The sequence below is a fragment of the Thamnophis sirtalis genome, unplaced genomic scaffold, assembly GCF_051295495.1.
Source record: "Thamnophis sirtalis isolate CommonGarterSnake01/CBP01778 unplaced genomic scaffold, rThaSir2_p1.2 scaffold_8, whole genome shotgun sequence".
In the NCBI taxonomy this organism is placed as follows: domain Eukaryota; kingdom Metazoa; phylum Chordata; class Lepidosauria; order Squamata; family Natricidae; genus Thamnophis; species Thamnophis sirtalis.
In genome coordinates, this window is record NW_028261388.1 from 25,066,717 (window position 1) to 25,084,824 (window position 18,108).

The 18,108-nt window shown below is 37.4% G+C and overlaps 1 protein-coding gene across 6 annotated transcripts in view; it reads right to left on the bottom strand.

Moving 5' to 3' along the window:
• The window catches only part of STARD13 (StAR related lipid transfer domain containing 13), a 104,338-nt gene that overhangs the window by 23,344 nt on the left and 62,886 nt on the right, over positions 1–18,108 (bottom strand). For 5 of the 6 annotated variants that reach the window (XM_014076489.2, XM_087721289.1, XM_014076488.2 and 2 more), the window contains exons 2-6: positions 12,578–12,649; positions 11,476–11,557; positions 9,025–9,088; positions 3,442–4,823; positions 243–416 (exon numbers count right to left, since the gene is read on the bottom strand). In XM_014076489.2, coding sequence (XP_013931964.2) covers positions 243–416; positions 3,442–4,823; positions 9,025–9,088; positions 11,476–11,557; positions 12,578–12,649 — 1,774 coding nt within the window. Of the gene's footprint in view, positions 1–242; positions 417–3,441; positions 4,824–9,024; positions 9,089–11,475; positions 11,558–12,577; positions 12,650–18,108 lie in introns of those variants that run through there. The other variant, XM_014076492.2, reaches the window with a different exon arrangement.

Consider the following 18,108-nt stretch of genomic DNA (forward strand, 5'->3'; position numbering starts at 1 on the left):
TGTGTGTGTGTGTGTGTGTGTGCAAAGCATGCTTTCCAACATGACCTTCAATTCAAAAGAAGTAAGTTGCAAAATAACCATTCTTTAACATTTTCTTCCTGAACTTTGACCCAATCATTACAAACCTCCTTTGGTTAAGCTGATTTTACATGCCAAAAGTTATACAAATGATTTTTTTTTAAAAAAATGAGTATTTTCAGGCTTTATAACTAAAGAACATTTAAATTATAAAGCATACTTACCATGTCCAACCATGCTTGTTTGACATGGAGTATTTTTCCATAATTGCTGTAAGACGGAGCAAGGAAAATTTTTGTAGCAGATTTAGCTGAGCAGCTGACTGATTGCTGAGCTGGAGTGATCCTAGGGTATGGCTCAGTTGGTGAGAGATCTGGAAACTGTGCCAACGTAATCGCCTTTATATACATAAAAAAAATATGGAATAAAATGTCTGATTGTTATGATAGATTTATTTTTTATGAAATATGTGAAGGATTAGAAGACTTTTCCTACAGTCAGAAGAATATAATTTCAGCATGAATCTAAAAATTGCTTTCCACTTGCAAGATTCTGTTTAAGAAATCTATTTGTTTTAGACGTGTTATAGCAATGATAAAAGTTTAAAAATGCCATCTCTAGTAAATTCCATTTGCTTCACTAGATGCCATTCTGTTTCTGGGACATTTATAGATGAATAAACTGATATGAAACCTTCAATAACTTAATGTTCTTGGGCATCAAGTTTTTATGCAGGTACAAAGGATTCAATGAGTACAAAAATATTATTCTGATAAAGCATAATCTAAGATAAAGTGAAATTTTTTCACATTGTTAAAAGACAATTTTATACTGCTTAGACAAAAAAGGGGATCTCCAATTCCTTATTCCATTCAGCCTGCATATCACATTGATTTATCAATAACACATATTTATAAATAAAAAGAGGATTCTTATCTCAGAGAGTTTTAGTGATTAGCTCTCATAAATTAAGTATCTCCCAAGCTACAAATCCACTGATCCAAATTGAGTTATCAATAAATGTTGTAGTTATTAATATTACCAGTGGGTGGCAACAGCCAAATTGTATTCATCTTTTAACATAAAAAATGATCATCATTATCATCAATTATCATCCAATAATTGTTCTAAAATAAAATCCGACCATCTATCAAGATCTTCCATATAATTTTTTAAAAAAATCAATTTTAGCATCTAGATTACCACAAAGTATTAATTTGGCGTGGGAAAAAGAATAAAAATACAAATTTTTAGTAATAACATGTTTATACTATTTCAGAAATAGTTTTGTACTGTTGTGTAAATGATAGAAAATATTGCTAATTCATTATATTTTGAGCTCCAAACAATCCATCTAATTGTGGTTATGTAAAGTCCAATGCCTGTTAAAAAGTTATGCATATGCATGTCAGATTCAAGATATCAAAGCCTCTATTTTTAACTGCACCTTTTTCTAGGTAATCTTGGGAATTGAAAACCCCCATAGAAATGCACAGAACAAGTTTTTGGAAATATCTGGATAAGTATATAAGAATTCTATGGAAAATGTAAGGTATCCTAGAAATTATATTAATTTTTAAAGATTATTTTTCCCACCCCAACCTCCCAATAAGGCTATCAATATCCAAAGAATTATAATGATTTAAGAAGGTGGAATAATAATAGTAATTAATACATTCAGTGCATATATGAAATGGTAATTAAGTTTGCTATTAGCATCAATTCTAAAATAAATGAGCTAAAGAATATCCCACAATTTGTCCAAACATATTAATCAAGCGCATCAGAGTATGAAATTCCAAAATAGACAATAAAATGCCATCAGTAAATAACACCAAATTTATTCTGGTGAATAGTGCAAAATACCATGGATATTGTGATCTAGTACATTGGTTCTCAAATATTTTAGTCCCAGGACCATTTTAGATTCTTAAAACTGATTGAAAACCCAAAGATGTTTGGTTTATGTGGGTTATATCTATCAATATTTATTGCATTAGAATTAAAAACAGAAATTGTAATATATTTATTTGACTTTGAAGGCCTGCTGAAAGGAGGACCACTGATCTAGTATAGTAACAGAAACCAGTGCTAAACCAGTGGTTCCCAACGTGGGGCCCACATACCACAGGGGGGCAATTTGATTTTTAATGGGGGCAATTTGAACTTTGTTTAAATCAAGTTAATGGCCTTTTAGGCTTCCTCCACATGAGTAGAATTCACTTTTTGAGTAAAATAAGAATTATATGTCACGGGGAGGGGGGGAGTATCAGGATTTTAGAGATGCTTAGGGGGCGGCATGGCCAAAAAAAAGATTGGGAACCACTGATCTAAACAAATATCAAAGTGAAAATTAGATATATTTGTCCAGTATTTTTTACAGATAGTAGAGCCAGCTTGGTGTAGCAATTAAAGAATCAAACTAGAAACTGGAAAACCATGAGTTCTAGTCCTGCCTTAGGCAAAAGTCAGCTGGGTCACATTGGTCTAATCACTTTCTCTCAGTCTTAGAAAGGAGGCGATGAGAAACCATTTCTGAAAACTGTAGGTACCGTCCAGGCAGTTTCTGAGAATTGGACATGGAGAAATGGAAGGGAAAAAAATGACCATCTAGAATCTGGACTTATTTGGTATTTCATATTTGGCTATGTAATTTACTAATACAATCTATGCTTTTTATCAAAGGCTTTTTCCGTAACAAAACAATATAATTTCAGCATTGCCTTTTCCGTCTTTGCTCAGATCAATCAAATCCTCCCTATCACTTTTGCTTTGGGGATTATCCGGTATTTGCTCCACCACAGCTCATCGTATAGTTAAACCTTACTCTCCATCTTTGAAGTAAACAAGATTCTCCATCCTTTATCTAAACCTCTTAAAACAATGTTTCAAGTAGCTGGAAAATTTCAAACAACTGTTCTTTTGAGACTCTATTTTTATAGGCTGCTGTAATTGTCGTTATTTTTGACCATTTAAGTTGGCAAGAGAATTGAATGGAAGATTTTATGGGCTTACTCTGATTTAAAATTTAAACTGTTAATGATATATTGCATCGTGGATTGCAATTTATTGCTATGATTTCGATATAGGAACAACTACACAATTGAAAAATTTTAATTTCCTACATCAGTGATGGGGAGCCTATGTCACGCGTGCCACAGGTGGCATGCAGAGCCCTCCCTGTGGGCACGTGCACCACCGCCAGCTGCTCTTCTGGTTTCCAGTACACCAGTTGGTCTTCGCATGTGCCAGTGTGTTGGAAATTCAAAGACCAGCTGAGCGGCTTTCCAACACTCCCCCCCCCTCCAGTTCTGGTTTGGGCACTTAGGTTCTAAAAAGGTTCACCATCACTGTCCTCTATAATTGAAGTATTTCAATTTCCCGATTTCCCATTCTTAGAGGGAAGTGTGATTTGCTACAAACCTGTTTGGTCTGGTAAGGGATGCTCCAACACCAGAGTCTCTTCTTTCTCTGACACCAGGAGTTTCTGATTCATTGAGAGATGCCCCATCTCGATCAATATCACTTGGTGTTGTGTGGCCATCAGACATTGAGTTTTGTTCAAACTCTAAAGAAATTTTACTTGGTGACTGACATGACAATGACTCAAGTTCACCAATGGATAAGGCATTCTTTTTTTGTTCTGGTAGTACATTTTTTGACCAGTCATCAATATATTCCTGAAGTCCATTGACATGTTGCAAGATATCATCCAAATGAGGAAAAAGATTTTCCCTTTCCAGGTCTAAAAGATCTCCTGTGCTGGCACATAAATGAGAACTTGGAACATTGTCATAAATGCTAACTCTACTTTCCTTTGAACAGGAAACAAGGGGTTTGTGTTCTTTAGATATCTTGTTGGTTAATGAAACGCTGTCTCTCTTCCAGTTCAGGGCATTGTCTGTAGGTGAGAGACTTTCAATAGAAAGTGCCTTAGGAAATGTTCCTGGTTTGTGGTCTTTGGGAATATGAAATATTAGGTTTTCTTGGGAGTGAAATTCATTTTTGCAGTTTTGATCTATCATTTGTCTCAGTGTTGCTCCTGCAAGAACATCTACATCTTCTAGATACATGCCACCCCGTTTATTTGCTTCATGGTGTTTGCGTTCTTTTAAGGAAGGAGTGCTTATGGCGCTGTTGCTAATCTCCAGTTGGCTGTTTTCACTGCTGCAATTGGCAGAAAATGGAAACCCTTGTCTGACTGGATCTTGGAGTGCAACTGTTTTATTTTGGAAATCTCCATTCTCTACTTCCATACATTGCATTTCCTTCAAGATTCTGGGCTCATACTGCAGAACAGGTGTACCAATGACTGAGAGACTAGTCGATCCAGACCCTTTTAATTTTCCGTGCTGTCCTTTGGGTTTTAATGTCTCCATACACTTCAGAAAGGTTTTTGCTCTGGTTCGGGATGCTTTCTCATTCCTGAAGTTGGGAGAGACTTCTGAAATCTGGAAAGAAGGACCTCCAATTGAAGAGGGGTCCTGCACAGAAGTGTTTTTGACACAGTATTGTCGTGAACAATTAGTTTCCCTGAGGAGGCTTGTGATTCCAGACTGACTCCTGTGGTCACTTCCTTCACTGCTCTCACTATGAATAGATGACACCTCAGGCTCACTCAAATCAGTAAGCACACTTTCATTGCTGGTTGTGATTTTCATTTTAATGTCCCCTTGAAAGTCATGTTTGCCTGACTGATTAATCAAGGCATCAGAGTCTTCTACTCGAGACCATCGCTGGCTTGCTCTTTGGAAAGTCCATTTATTACTGATGGCACAAAGGTCTTCTTCATCTGAGTCTTCACTCTGAAAAACAATACATAACATTTGAATGTCTGTCCATCTGTCCCTCCATCCACTGATAACAATCCTAACAGATCATTTTTCATCTTTCATTTCATCCTTTTTGATTCGCAGACTAATTGCTAATAATGATATGCAAGTTTTGATATGCATTTGTATACCCTTTTATCTATACTCATGTCATACATACATACATACATTATATACATAATCTTGCTCTTCCTCCCATTATTTAACCCCCTCTCCATCAGTAATCTGCAGATCAAGGATGTTTTGTTGCTGTTAGAAATGGCAACTAATGTTATGTTTGCGGTGGTGAAGCCATCAGCAAATACTGAGGAGTGTCATCTGACTAAACACAGAGGGGGATGGAGAAAAGTTTGTAACTACCAGTTCCCAATGGTCATCAGGACATTGGATGGTCAAAATACTTTCTCATCCTATACCGACAAAATCTATTTGTCCTGTCATTTATGGAGAGGCAGATAAGAAATAAATATCAAACAAAGGACATTTCAAAGGCTCTGCTTGTTGTAGAAATAGAGGGTGCAGATTCAGCCATGGATCACAATAAAATTTCATCAAATCCTAAGGAATCTGTAAGTTTTACTTATTCAAACTCAAAAATGTATCAGTGTCTAAAGAAAGATCTAAGGATTTTTTGATTAGCGACTAGTTTGATTGGAATTATAAGTTTCTGGAAAATGACAATGGAAGCCCAGATAATACCCTAGAACTTTGGTTTCCTAAGACCTCATACTATGTAGTACTGAATACTGTCTGAGCTCTGTTCCTAACTTTCTATTTTTGCTGAACTTTTGGCACTTGACATTCAGACTCTAGTTTAGTTCTCCTGACTTTGTGCCAAGCCTTATTTTCCAAGGTGGCGCAGTGGTTAAATGCAGCACTGCAGGCTACTGCTAGATCAGCAGTTTAGCGGTTCAAATCTCACCGGCTCAGGGTTGACTCAGCCTTCCATCCTTCCGAGGTGGGTAAAATGAGGACCCAGATTGTTGGGGGCAATATGCTGACTCTCTGTAAACCGCTTAGAGAGGCCTGAAAGGCCTATGAAGCGGTATATAAGTCTACTGCTATTGCTATTGCTATTGCTATTTCCACTTTTTACACAATGGACTCCGATTCTTCTGTGAATTATTGGCTTTCTGTATTACTAATTTGATAGGGGTCTGACTTTTTCAGCTGTTAACTTGCCTCCCTAAATACAAGAGTATAGGAGCTAACAAAGGTGCTTTTTCCAAAAGGGAACTGGGCTTTCTTGTTTTTTTTTCTTTGAAAATGTTTTGCTTCTCATTTAAGAAGCTTCTTCAGTTCAGAACTGAAGACAAGAATATAGGATCTTGAAGTGCCAAAGCTTGGATGGCAAAGTATTGTACTAGCTAAGTAGAGTTTGACATTTTTAGAAGCATTACATTAGGAAAGGATGTGTTACAGTGGTATGTTTTCAATATTTCTGGTACAATGACAAAATAGATAAGATTTGGCTCATATTGAATTGCTAAACAGTATGTTAAAATAGTAGCATGGGTCCTGGCTGCATAAGGGAAGGGGTAAAGGCAAATGCAGTAAAATAATGATTTACTGAATGACAGAATATTACAAAGTTTTAATGTGCTTTGAACATCTGTCTCCTTCCCCAGAGGCATCTGAAAATAGAGTACAATTACATTATTCACAAGAAGAAAAGTTACTGAAGGTCTTTCTGTTATGATGTACACAAAAATTAGAGATCATATGAAGTAGAGAAATAAAATTATTATCTGAATAATTTTATATACACAGGAAGTAAAAATATAACTTTTACTTAAAATAAAATTGTAAGTGCTTAGATTTTCTGAAAAAATCCTTTTGTATTGAAAAAAATATGATTTAATTTCTTAATTATTTTTAGTTCTCGGTTTGAGTTGTCCGTATTTGCCTTCATATGTTGTCAAAGCTGAAATATTATGTATATTTTTCTATGAGCAATTATTTCTGAACAGAATGGAACTTCAGATTAATGGTCTGTTGGATTGAAAAGCATATCATGACATCATCCTAATTATACCTGATCCCTGTTTAGCAAGATCACCCAAGTAATTACGCCCAAAGCAGAAAATTGCTTCTTTGTCCTAAGGAATTTTCACTCTAAATGTTGATGAGACAACAAAGGAAAAGTGAAAACACTGAGGTGTGTTTTCTGAGATGTGAGTCATTGGGCGATTGTAAATTCACAGACAAATATATAACAACAAAAATATTTGCTCTTGGTTATTTGAACCCTTGTCATCATATGATCAGACTATTGTAATTAGCTTTTACATGGGACCTTCAAATGTTATGTCAAATGGCCTTCAAAAACCATTCAGCCAGTTCACCATGCACTGGCTGAAGGATTACCTAGATTCACCCATGTAACATCATTATTACTGCAATTGCATGCTGTCAGTCTGCTTGTCAGTGAGATTCAAGCCACTAAGTACTCATTTTTGAAGCCCAATATGGCCTAGGGCAGTGATGGCAAACGTTTTTCTGCTCAGGTGCCAAAAAGTCACTCGCATGAGATAGCGCACACATTATTGCCCACACCCATAATGCAATGCCGTCTCCCCATGCATACATGCAGAACCCCCCCTCCCGCACTCACCCCTGCGCATGTGCCCAGGCCTCATTGAAGCCTCCAGACTTCCGGTTGGGCCGTTTTTTCCCCCTTCCTGAAGCCTGGGGAGGACAAAAAATGGCCCAATGTGGTTACCGAAAGTTTGGAAACGAACTTCCAGTAGGCCTGTTGGGGCCATTTTTCGCCATCTACAGGCTCCAGAGGCTTTCCTGAAGCCTGGGAAGGGCGAAAAGAGCCTCCCCACACTCTCTGGAAAGCCGAGAATCAGCTGGCCGGCCCGCACATATGCGCTGGAGCTGACATAGGGCAATCCTCACATGCCCTCAGATATGGCTTCACGTGCCACCTATGGCACACGTGCCATAGGTTCGCCATCACGGGCCTAGGGTCTAGATTTTTCTGTCTTCTCCAAATAGAATCTGCTTTTCTGATAAGATTTAGTAGAGAAACCTTCCTGAGGTTCCAAGATTTGAGGGAATGCTATCTTTAGGCATTTTGCGCTTGAGCACTTCCAGAATACAGATCACACTTTTTTGAGTGCAGCCCTCAGCCTGACAAATGGCATGAATGCCTGCTTTAAGTTTACTTGAAAAGGAATGAAATGAAACAGCATTGGCATCCTATCCCTTCTTATTTTGCTTCAAGCACTGCTGGCAATGACTTCTCCAGCACCAATGAAAAGAATTTGTCAAGCATTTTGAGAGAGAATCCAATCTGTACAATGTTTCTTGGAGCAACGATCTGTACTATGCAAGCTCCTGATTAAAAAGTGCCCCAGGGAGAGGAGTGCCTTGTAAATAAAATGTTATTGGCTCCTTTACAAAAGTTTTCATATCAAACAACATTTTCTACATTCCTTCTTAAAACCCCTTAAGCCTTAGATAACGCCTGTGTTATACAATGAGCTGTAAACATGGCAAACTTTATTTTAATAAGTCAGCACAAATGAAAGAAAATAAAGAAAAAAGAAAAGAAAAGTATGTTGCTTTTTATCTGGCAAGGAATCATAGTGTAGGGTCATACTCAGACTACCTAGTTAACCAAACAGGCTTTCCTTGTATTTTGAAAAGACCCTTGGGAATTGTTTTCTCTTACAATACAGTCTCTTTCATTTGCTACTATGCAGATATGTTCAAATCCCCACATTCTTCGTGAGCAGTTAAAAAAGAGTTGGAGAAAACCATTTTTCAAGAGAGGGGGGGGGCACTGTCACAATCTGCGTGTTGACTTTCCATGCGAGATTTCTCTAAGGAAGGTATAAACAGAACAGAAACTAATTTTCTAGGATGCATTAGGAAAAGCATATTGATAAGTCATGAACCTTGCTTCATTATAGTCAATCTTCAAAAACACAGTGATGATTGATGATAATGACATTTCTTCTACACACTGCATCTGGAAACATTCTTTCTTCTTCATTTTCAATCGAGGCTATTGTTGGACTTTATAAATGATACAAAAATTACAGGGAAATCATTATTGTATTTGAGGTTCAACAATTAGATACAACATCATCTGGGGCTTTGATTTCGGGAGATTTTAAGTATTTTCACCTAAATAAAAATATATGAATGCGCATGTACTTGCCTTTTTTCTTTGGAAGTTCAAATCAAGTTTCATTGAGGCACATTTATTCAGTGTGTTCAATCGTCTAAAAATAAAACAAGAATCATACTGAACTTATTGATTGGCTCTTTATAATATCAAATTAATTCCTTATTTGATTTGCATGCAAGATGAACGGTTAATTCCTATGAATGAGACGGGAATAGGAAATTAGCCCATATAATCTAGCAATTAGTCTGATGGTTTGAAAAAATATTTATTATCATAACTAGAAATTGACTTTTATTTAAGCAAAGTTTAAGCACACATGCATCCTCTCTACCAAGCCCTCCACCTAAAGACCTCCATTGGAAATAAAATCATTTATTTGCCTAAATGTATATTCCATTTCACCCGTGAATTTAGGCAGCTTATATATTGTTTAAGCAAAAAAGAAAAAAAGACCACCACCATCTAAACCAGGGCTCTCCAACCCTGCAAGCATCTGTCTCTGGTTAACTAACACCTCTTGCTTCAGAATTTTTGTAAAAGCACTGTGTTAACAGTCTTCCTGGATGCCCAAAGGAAAGTGGCTGTCTTTGAAGGCAGTCTGTTCCAGATGAGGGGGCTACTGCTGAGGCGGCTTGCTGCTGGACTCCCAATCCTTGGACACTAGGCCCCCATATGACTACTTGAATGATGTATCAAAATATATCACAAAAATGTCTAAACTGTTCTGAAAAAATAATAAGACTGAATATTTATGCTTTACTGTTCTGATTGCAGTAAAATCTAAATTTTGTAAGTGATTAAAAGAATAAAAGAATACCAAGCGAACAGGTTACTGTATTTTTTGGAGTATAAGTACAACTTTTTCCCTCAAAAAAAAAAGAGTCTGAAAATCTGGGTGCGTCTTATACACTGAATATAGCATTTTTTGCCTCCCGAAACCCCACCCCCTTCATCAAAATGGCCCTGCATAGCCTTTAGGAGGCGTATGGAGTACTCCTGGGGGCTGGGGAAGCCAGAAATGAGGAAAAAATGGACTGTTTTTTGCTCATTTCTGCCCTCTCCAGCCCCGCAGCAGTCTATAAGCCTCCTAAAGGCTACGCCTGTCCTTTTTTGGGCAAAAAATAGGCCCATTTTTGCAAAAGACGGGCTGTTTTTTGCTCGTTTTGGGGGGCATCCCCCAGGAGCACTCTAAAAGCCTCCTAAAGGCTATTTATGCCATTAAAAAAACAAAAACGTTTTTGGGAGGTCTGCAGAGTGCAAAATCTTTTTTTAATTTGCCTCTTCAAAATCTTGGTGTGTATGTATGTACAGGGGAAGCAAGGTAGTACAGTAGTACTCATGTCAGAATAGTTTGCCATTTAGAATATTTTAAAAGACATGTAGGAGGCAAAGTACATTTGTATGTGCATGAAATAAAGGCCACATAAAGCAAAAACATACATTAAACCACTGAGAAAAAGAGACATGCCTTTTATGAGTAGTATAACCATTCTAATGTTGGTATCTGTTCCTGAAGGCAGAATCAAAATTCATTGCTGAATAAACTTTTCTCTTTACTTGTTACATAAACAAGTAAAGTCTGTTTGATTGGCCTGGAATTATTATTCCATAATGCCTGCTTTCTATAAACTCTATCTTGGTGTCATTTTTTATCCAACAGTTGATCTGCTCAAGATTAAATATTTAAGCAATGACAGAATCCTTAAAAAAAAAGAAAAAAAAAAGAACGGTATTTCCTCTCCAAAGTGAATGCCTATATTTTAATTAAGGCAATGCCAATTTAAGTTGATTGGTTTTAAGCAAAAATGATGTCCTATCTTCTGAGGCCTTTCCAAAACTTTGAAACAGATTGCCAAAGATATGAAAAAGTTTAAGTCTTTAGTTCTCCGATTAAATCCAGTCCACTTGGATTTCTTACACCCACTTGAAGTGGCAGAAGACATGATTCTCTATCTGTGATATCTGTCAGATCCTAAGCAAGACCACTTCAAGAAACACTAGTCAATAATATTTTGGTCCATCTCATCTCAGGACAAGCTGCTTTTATCTTGTTACACCTTGAGTGTGAGAAGCTAAATAAAATTAAAATGGTAGAACATCAACAATCCTCTACAGAAAAGGTGTTGTGAAATTGTTTCCTTGCAGTTTGCCCACAGAAGCAACAATTCATATATGTGTCTAGTGAACTCATTCATAACTCACACTCTTTGAAAACCTAGCAGGTTTTTTTAAGGCCATTTTTAAGGTTCCATTTTTCAATTCTGATCTATTCAGGAAGGTCAAGTTTACTTGAGGCCCAGCTTTGGAACCAGCTGAGGTGCTCAAACTGAGGATGAATAAAACTTATGATTTCCAGCAGAGAAGGGAGGCTGGTAACAATCAATATCTGCCTAAAATTTGCAGACTTCTCTGCACTGTGTAAAATGCTATAACTTTTACAAAGTATACTAAAAGAATAGTGTGAAACAAAAAGCACATTACCTACAAAGAGTTTCTACAAGGTCTTTGTCAAGAAAATCATGATCTTTCTTCACAGCAGCAATATCAATAGGAAACTGGTAATCTACAAGAGAAGAACTACTTATTTCCACAGCAACAAACACTTGACTTTGAGATATATTGGATACATTCTCAAACAACATATACAAAATAAATAAAAATTATTCATTAAAATGATGTTAATATATCCTGTTCAGAATGCAATACAAAATTAGAAGGGTCATTTTTCAATCTTCTTTTATAAATCAGTAACATTCAGTAAATAGTAATGTTCTGATCATTAATACAGAAAAACAGTTATTGTTCCTTCCCTGCCTGATTTTTCTACTCTCCATCCTTTTGGCTAATAAATATAGAAAATAAAGTTCAACATATTTGAAAGACAAGGAGTTAGGGTAGGCTACATTATTCCAGTAGAAAGCTCATTTACTCTTCTGCATTCACCACATCACCTTTTTTAGCATTGTCTTTAATGAAAAGCACATGTAAATTGCATAGTGACATCATACAAACTACCTGCCAATAAAATAACGTGTGCATATAACACTAAGCATTCCATTTGGCCTCTGGTGGTCACTCTCAAAAAATTGTGGGTGGACCCCAGGCACAACCTACAATTTTTGACAGTGCCACCAAACTGTTACACTGGTTTCAGATTTTCCTATTTTCAAGTTTAGAATACACTGCAAAAAAATATTGTACCTTAGCTTACGTACATCTACACAATACTGAGCCCAAGAATATCTCAACATGCAGATTCAATTCTTTAATTCAATGTGATTTGCTAGAATAGAATAGAATATAATTCTTTATTGGTCAAGTGTGACTGGACACACAAGGAATTTGTCTTTGGTGTATATGCTCAGTGTACATAAAAAGACAAGATACATTCGTCAAGAATCTATTCTATGTGATTTTCTAGTTAACTCAAGATTAGTGTTCCTGTTGATGAAATCTACCAGATTTAGTTCTAGAGTTTTGGAAGGTGCAGGTGTTTCCCCTTCAACATTATAGCATCAAAACAAACACAATAGTCTTTGCTGTAACTAAGGTTATAGATTAAACAAGGATTTCTAAAACATACCTTCATAAAGTTGAGCATACTGGGGAAATCCAGCAGCCCGTAACCAAGCACAGGACTCTTTTGCTTCACGCTCTAAGGAATAAAGAAAAAATACACACCAAACAATGTATTAATACACAATTGTATAACTTTAGTTTTTTAGCCAATTGTTCAGAAAACTATTCCAACAAAGTAAGCAACTTCTGTGGGATATATTCAATTTTTTTTGTACTTAGGATCTGCACATTTGAGTATTTTCATTTCAAATTCATACCTCATTTATATCAGACCAGGTGTTGTGCACAATTTCAGCAACCCAAAGGAGCAGTGAAAAAGCTACATGAAATCATACAACTTCCCTGGAGTGCACCCCAAATCAGTGTGACAGTATTTTGATTGTAATCAGCATTTCCATGGACGGTAACATGCCTATATTATTTAATACCATGTGATTAAGAATAGCAATGTCTAATGCTTCCAGTTCTTGCAGGTGGCTGATTTTGAAATTGTAGAATCTCAAAGGGATGACAAATAACAATGGGAGACTATCCTAAACGATTCTTGTGAGGAGTTTGAGCAGAAGCAAAGGAAATGGGGAGAAAAATTAAAAAGTTAGGTGAGAATTTTCAAGACCTTGCGTAGCTGACAAAGAAAGAAGGTAGCCATCTGGATCAGAGAGAGTTAGAACAGAGGGAGAAATGTGGTTTGTCATCCTGGTCAACCAAAAGACGTATCTTGTTCTAAAAGAACCCAATCAAATGATGACATATAAACGATGCTCAAACAGAAACAGATTGTCTATTAAGAGGCCAATTTTTAAACACACATGCAATAAGGGAGATGGGGGAGGTGCAAATATACCTATTACCAAAGGTTTGCTAAGGTATTTAATAATCTTGGGGGTGGGGATTGGAAGATCAAATACAAAGCATGCTGCTAGTTATACATTAGGAAAAGTGTATATATTACTGGAAATATGCACGTAGTATTGCTAAAGAGCATATTCTAAAGAATTTTATTTTAGCAAAATATGCATGCACTACAAACATTATGGGAAATAAAAACTGTGCATGGTAATTATTGTATTGTCTTTTAAAAGAGGCAAAAAAAACAATAGCTAAGGACAAGAAAAATGGGAAATTGGTAAAATTAAAATGGAAAGATATATTCATCTCTATTAGTTACCAGTCATAAATTCAATTAGCTGTGGGTAGTAACATGCCATTCATTATTCATTTGCCAAAAGCATTTCGCCTGTCAATATCTGTGATCAGGTATTGTCACCTGCCATCAAATATGTCGCTATTTGTCAAAAAGTTAAATAGTGCTTTATGCATGTTATGTGAATATTTAGGAAATGAATTGTTAATACTTTAAAAAGCTCCCAGCAAGTATATTCATAAAAGACTTCCTTTTATGATCCTTGTTTGACATGAAAATATACTTCAGATATGGAAATTTGTTTTATTTGCTCTGCTTTTGATGAAACAAGCTCAGGTATATGCATGTTCTTCAACTTACTCATGCATGCCTCACAAGTAGACTTAGTTATATAAATTTTTCCCACATGAGCAACTGTGTGATCATAAGATTTCTAGAGCAGGGGAAAATGTGTATAAATTTCTCTGCATTAATGTTTTATTGCAAAAATATGCTGTCCTAATTCCAAACTGAGCAATAAAAGAGTGATAGTATGGCATACACACGAATGTGAGGCTATATCCATGTGCGCAAATAAAAATCAATAATTGTGACTACATCCCATTTCTGCACTGCTGAAGAATAGACAGTGTGATAAAGAATGCCCACAGTGCCATCAATCTAATGTTTAAATAGCTTTTCTAACAAAGAAAGAAGAAAGGATAGTTTTATCACAGTTCTGTGCACTGAATCTTAAAGGCTGTATAGTCAATACCATCTTTTTAGAGCCGATGCAATGTTACTCTTTCAAAAGAGGTCAAAAGCTTTTCAGCACACTAAATGTGACTGAAAAGGGAGGTTCTGCCCATTGAGCAGCTCTAAAGTTATGTGAAGAAACCTTTGTTTTTTTTTCTAAGACAGATTCAACATGGAAGAATACAATAGTTTAGATTCCATAGACGACTCCGGCTCACTTCATTAGACTTTCTCCATGAACATTTCAGCAATGCTATAAGATGATAATCAGTACGTAATGGAGGATAGTTGACTAGTTAGAGACTGTATAAATTATCTGAGTGAATGTAAATGTCAAAGTCTGTAATGCTCTAGCTCAGCCATGGTGAACTTATTTTGCTTCGCATTCCATAAGGGGGGGGATCGCAGGGGGGTCGTGCGTGGGCATGCTACATCCATAATGTAACGTGACCCCACCAGTGTGCATGCACACATGAAAGGCGCTCCCCCCATTTCTGCATGCTTCTTTCGCCCTCCCCAGGCTCCAGAGGCTTTATAGGAGCCCGGAGAGGGCGAAAAGAGCCTCCCCGCCGCCCTGGAGGCCCTCCAGAGGCTTCAGGGACCTTCAGGAGGCTTCCCTGAAGCCTCCAGAGAGCAAAAAAACAATCCTACAAGCAAACTGGAAGTCCGATTTGCTCGTAGGGTCATTTTTTAGTCCTCTGGAGGCTTCAGGGAAGCCTCCTGGAGGTCCCTGAAGCCTCCGGAGGCCTTAAACCAACCCTACAAGCAAACCGGACTTCCGTTCCTGAACTTCCGGTTGTTCGGGCTGTTTTTTTGCATTCCGGAGGCTTCAGGGAAGTTCCTGAAGCCTCTGGAGGGCCTCCGGGGGGCACTCTTTTCGTCTTCCCCAGGCTCCTATAAAGCCGCTGGAACCTGGGAAGGGTGAAAAATGTCAAACTTTTTTTGGCTTGCATTCCATAAGGGGAAGGGGGGGAAGCGCAGGGGGGGTTGTGCGTGGGCATGCTGCATCCATAATACAACACGTGACCCCCCCCCAGTGTGCATGCACGCATGAGGCGAAAACAGCCTTCCCGCCCCCGTCCGGAGCTTCCGGAGGGCCTCCGGGGGGCAGGGGAGGCTCTTTTTGCCCTTCCCAGGCCTCTGGAGCCTGGGAAGGGCAAAAATGGCTTTAAAAAAGGCTGAACTCAGCTGGCCAGCGTGCGCATGCACGCTGGCCAGCTGACAGGGCAATGCCTCGTGTGCCCTGACAAATGGGTACTCATGCCACCTGTGGCACAGGTGCCATAGGTTCGCCATCCCGGCTCTACCTGATCCAGTTGTCTCAGCTACAAATTTTCACAGTTTCAATCACAAATTGACTTCTGTGGATCTTACTTCATACTTAAATGGTCAGTAGAGGAGGCGTGCATAAGTGCACTAGTGTGCCTATTGTCCCTGTTATTGTATTTTTTTTCTTTTATTCTTGTTCTCGTTTTTGTTTGACAAATTCTAGTAAATAAATGCACAAAATAAAATGTTACACAAGTTTAGTATGCTCTATTATATTGAAGTATTGAACCATGTTAGTTGTTCACATTAGTAAGTTTTTTATACAAAATGTAAAATACATTTCACATAATGTATTAAAACAATTCATGTCTTTCATATAATGATAGCTAAGTATTGAATATAATGTGAGAATCAGGTGGTATGAAACTTCCAAAACCATATTCCTATATGTTTTTAGAAGCAAATAAGAGTACAACAAGGGTATAACAAAAAAAGGAAACCTTTCTTCATGAGGCAATCCCCTCTGACATCAAAGTATCATCAAATATTGATATAGAATTCTGGTAAGTACTTGTATAAGATTGCTCTTTCTTTAGTTATGTTTTCTGAAATTCAAAAAAAATCCGTAGTTATTTATGGGTAATCCTAGAGCTCCCAGAGGAATTTAGCAGCCAGATTTAAAGCTATGATGGTCAGGACCACTTAGGACACTCAGCCAGGCCACATTGATGACCATTGCAGTGTCCCATGGTCACATGACCACGTTTTATGACGGTTTTGCTGAAAGACAGTATTTACTTCTGGGGTTTGGCAAAACCAGCCTATAGCAAACCACAGCTTCATTTAACAACCATAATATTTGCTTAACAACTGCTTCAAAAAGGATTTTAAAATCAGGTCAGTCATGTGGATGATCAGATTTACAGCTGTCACCAACTTACAAGTGCAATGGGCAGGCTCCATTATGGTTGTAACTCAAGGACTGCCTGAATTTAGATTTTAGTACCTCCCAACTTGTCTCTGGGTGGCTCACAGCAACAAAAAAACCCAATTGATTGATTAATTGATTACATGCCATTAAGTTGTTGTTGGCTCCTAGTGGTCACATAGTTATAATAAATAGGAAATATAATAAGGAAATAATAGAATGGCAATCTAGACAGTAACATCAATATATAGGCAACAAATATCAGATAGCTCTGATTAAGTATAGAGGAATTTTATCCACCCTACCCCAAGGGACAAAGCCAGATATAAGGCCTTCTGGAACATGATTAGAGTGGGAGATATCTGTAGCTCAGAGGAGGGCTTATTCCAGAGGACAGTCATAGCACATATATCAGGTGGGGAGAAATATAGCATAATAATTCCCCTGTATTCCCTTTAGAAAGAATGGACTGTAGCATTTCCGGTAACAGTGAATCAAAAGATGGCCTCTCAACCAGGAATGAAATTAAGCAGGTTCTGACAAGTTCTGGAGAACCGGCAGTGGACTTTTTGAGTAGTTTGGAGAACCGGCAAATACCACCTCTGGCTGGCCTCAGAGTAGGATGGGAATGGAGATTTTGCAGTATCCTTCCCCTGGAGTGGGGAGGGAATAGAGATTTTACAGTATCCTTCCCCTACCATGCCCACCATACCATGCCCTCAGAACCGGTAGTAAAAAATTTTGAATTTCACCACTGCTCTCTCATCTGAAATGAACTTCAGTTTAATTATTCCTTTTAAAAATTTCCTTAAGCTTAAATAATTTTAATTGTGTATTTGAAATATACTGTTGTATGATTTTGATCTATATTTGTAATGCCTCTGAACGAGAATAGTATTATTATATCTTAAAGAGGTTGACTAAGAAGATTCTTGAATGATTTTACAGTTTGAGCTATGTCTTAATTCTTAAAACCTGACAGCCACTAGCATTGCGTGAGAAGGCCTGAAGAGGCTCAACCTGGTACCCTTTCTTCTTCTTTGGATAAACTCTAAAAATTCCAACCAAGCTTTGGCTGGGAACTACAGTCTTAATACATTTGTGAAGGGACCAATCTGGAAAAAAATAGAAGATATACAAGGATGGTCCAATTTTTATGAATTTATTTTTCAATAAAGAGAAGACCTTAGAACATAATGGGAAATTAGTCTGGGCAGCAACTAGATCTGAAAAGGAGGCAGAGATTGTTATAATCATCCCAAGCTGCGCTCCCTAGAAATCACATGGGAAATAGTCATCCTCTGTAGTAATTCCTATTACTACAGATTCCTATTTCCCATGTGATTTCTAGGGAGTTCAGTTCTATGAAGTTTACTTTGTAGATAAGCTTTTTATTGCTGAAATACCGTTTAATTTCCAGGAACTGTTTTCTGAGAAACCAAACTGTAGATAAGTATTG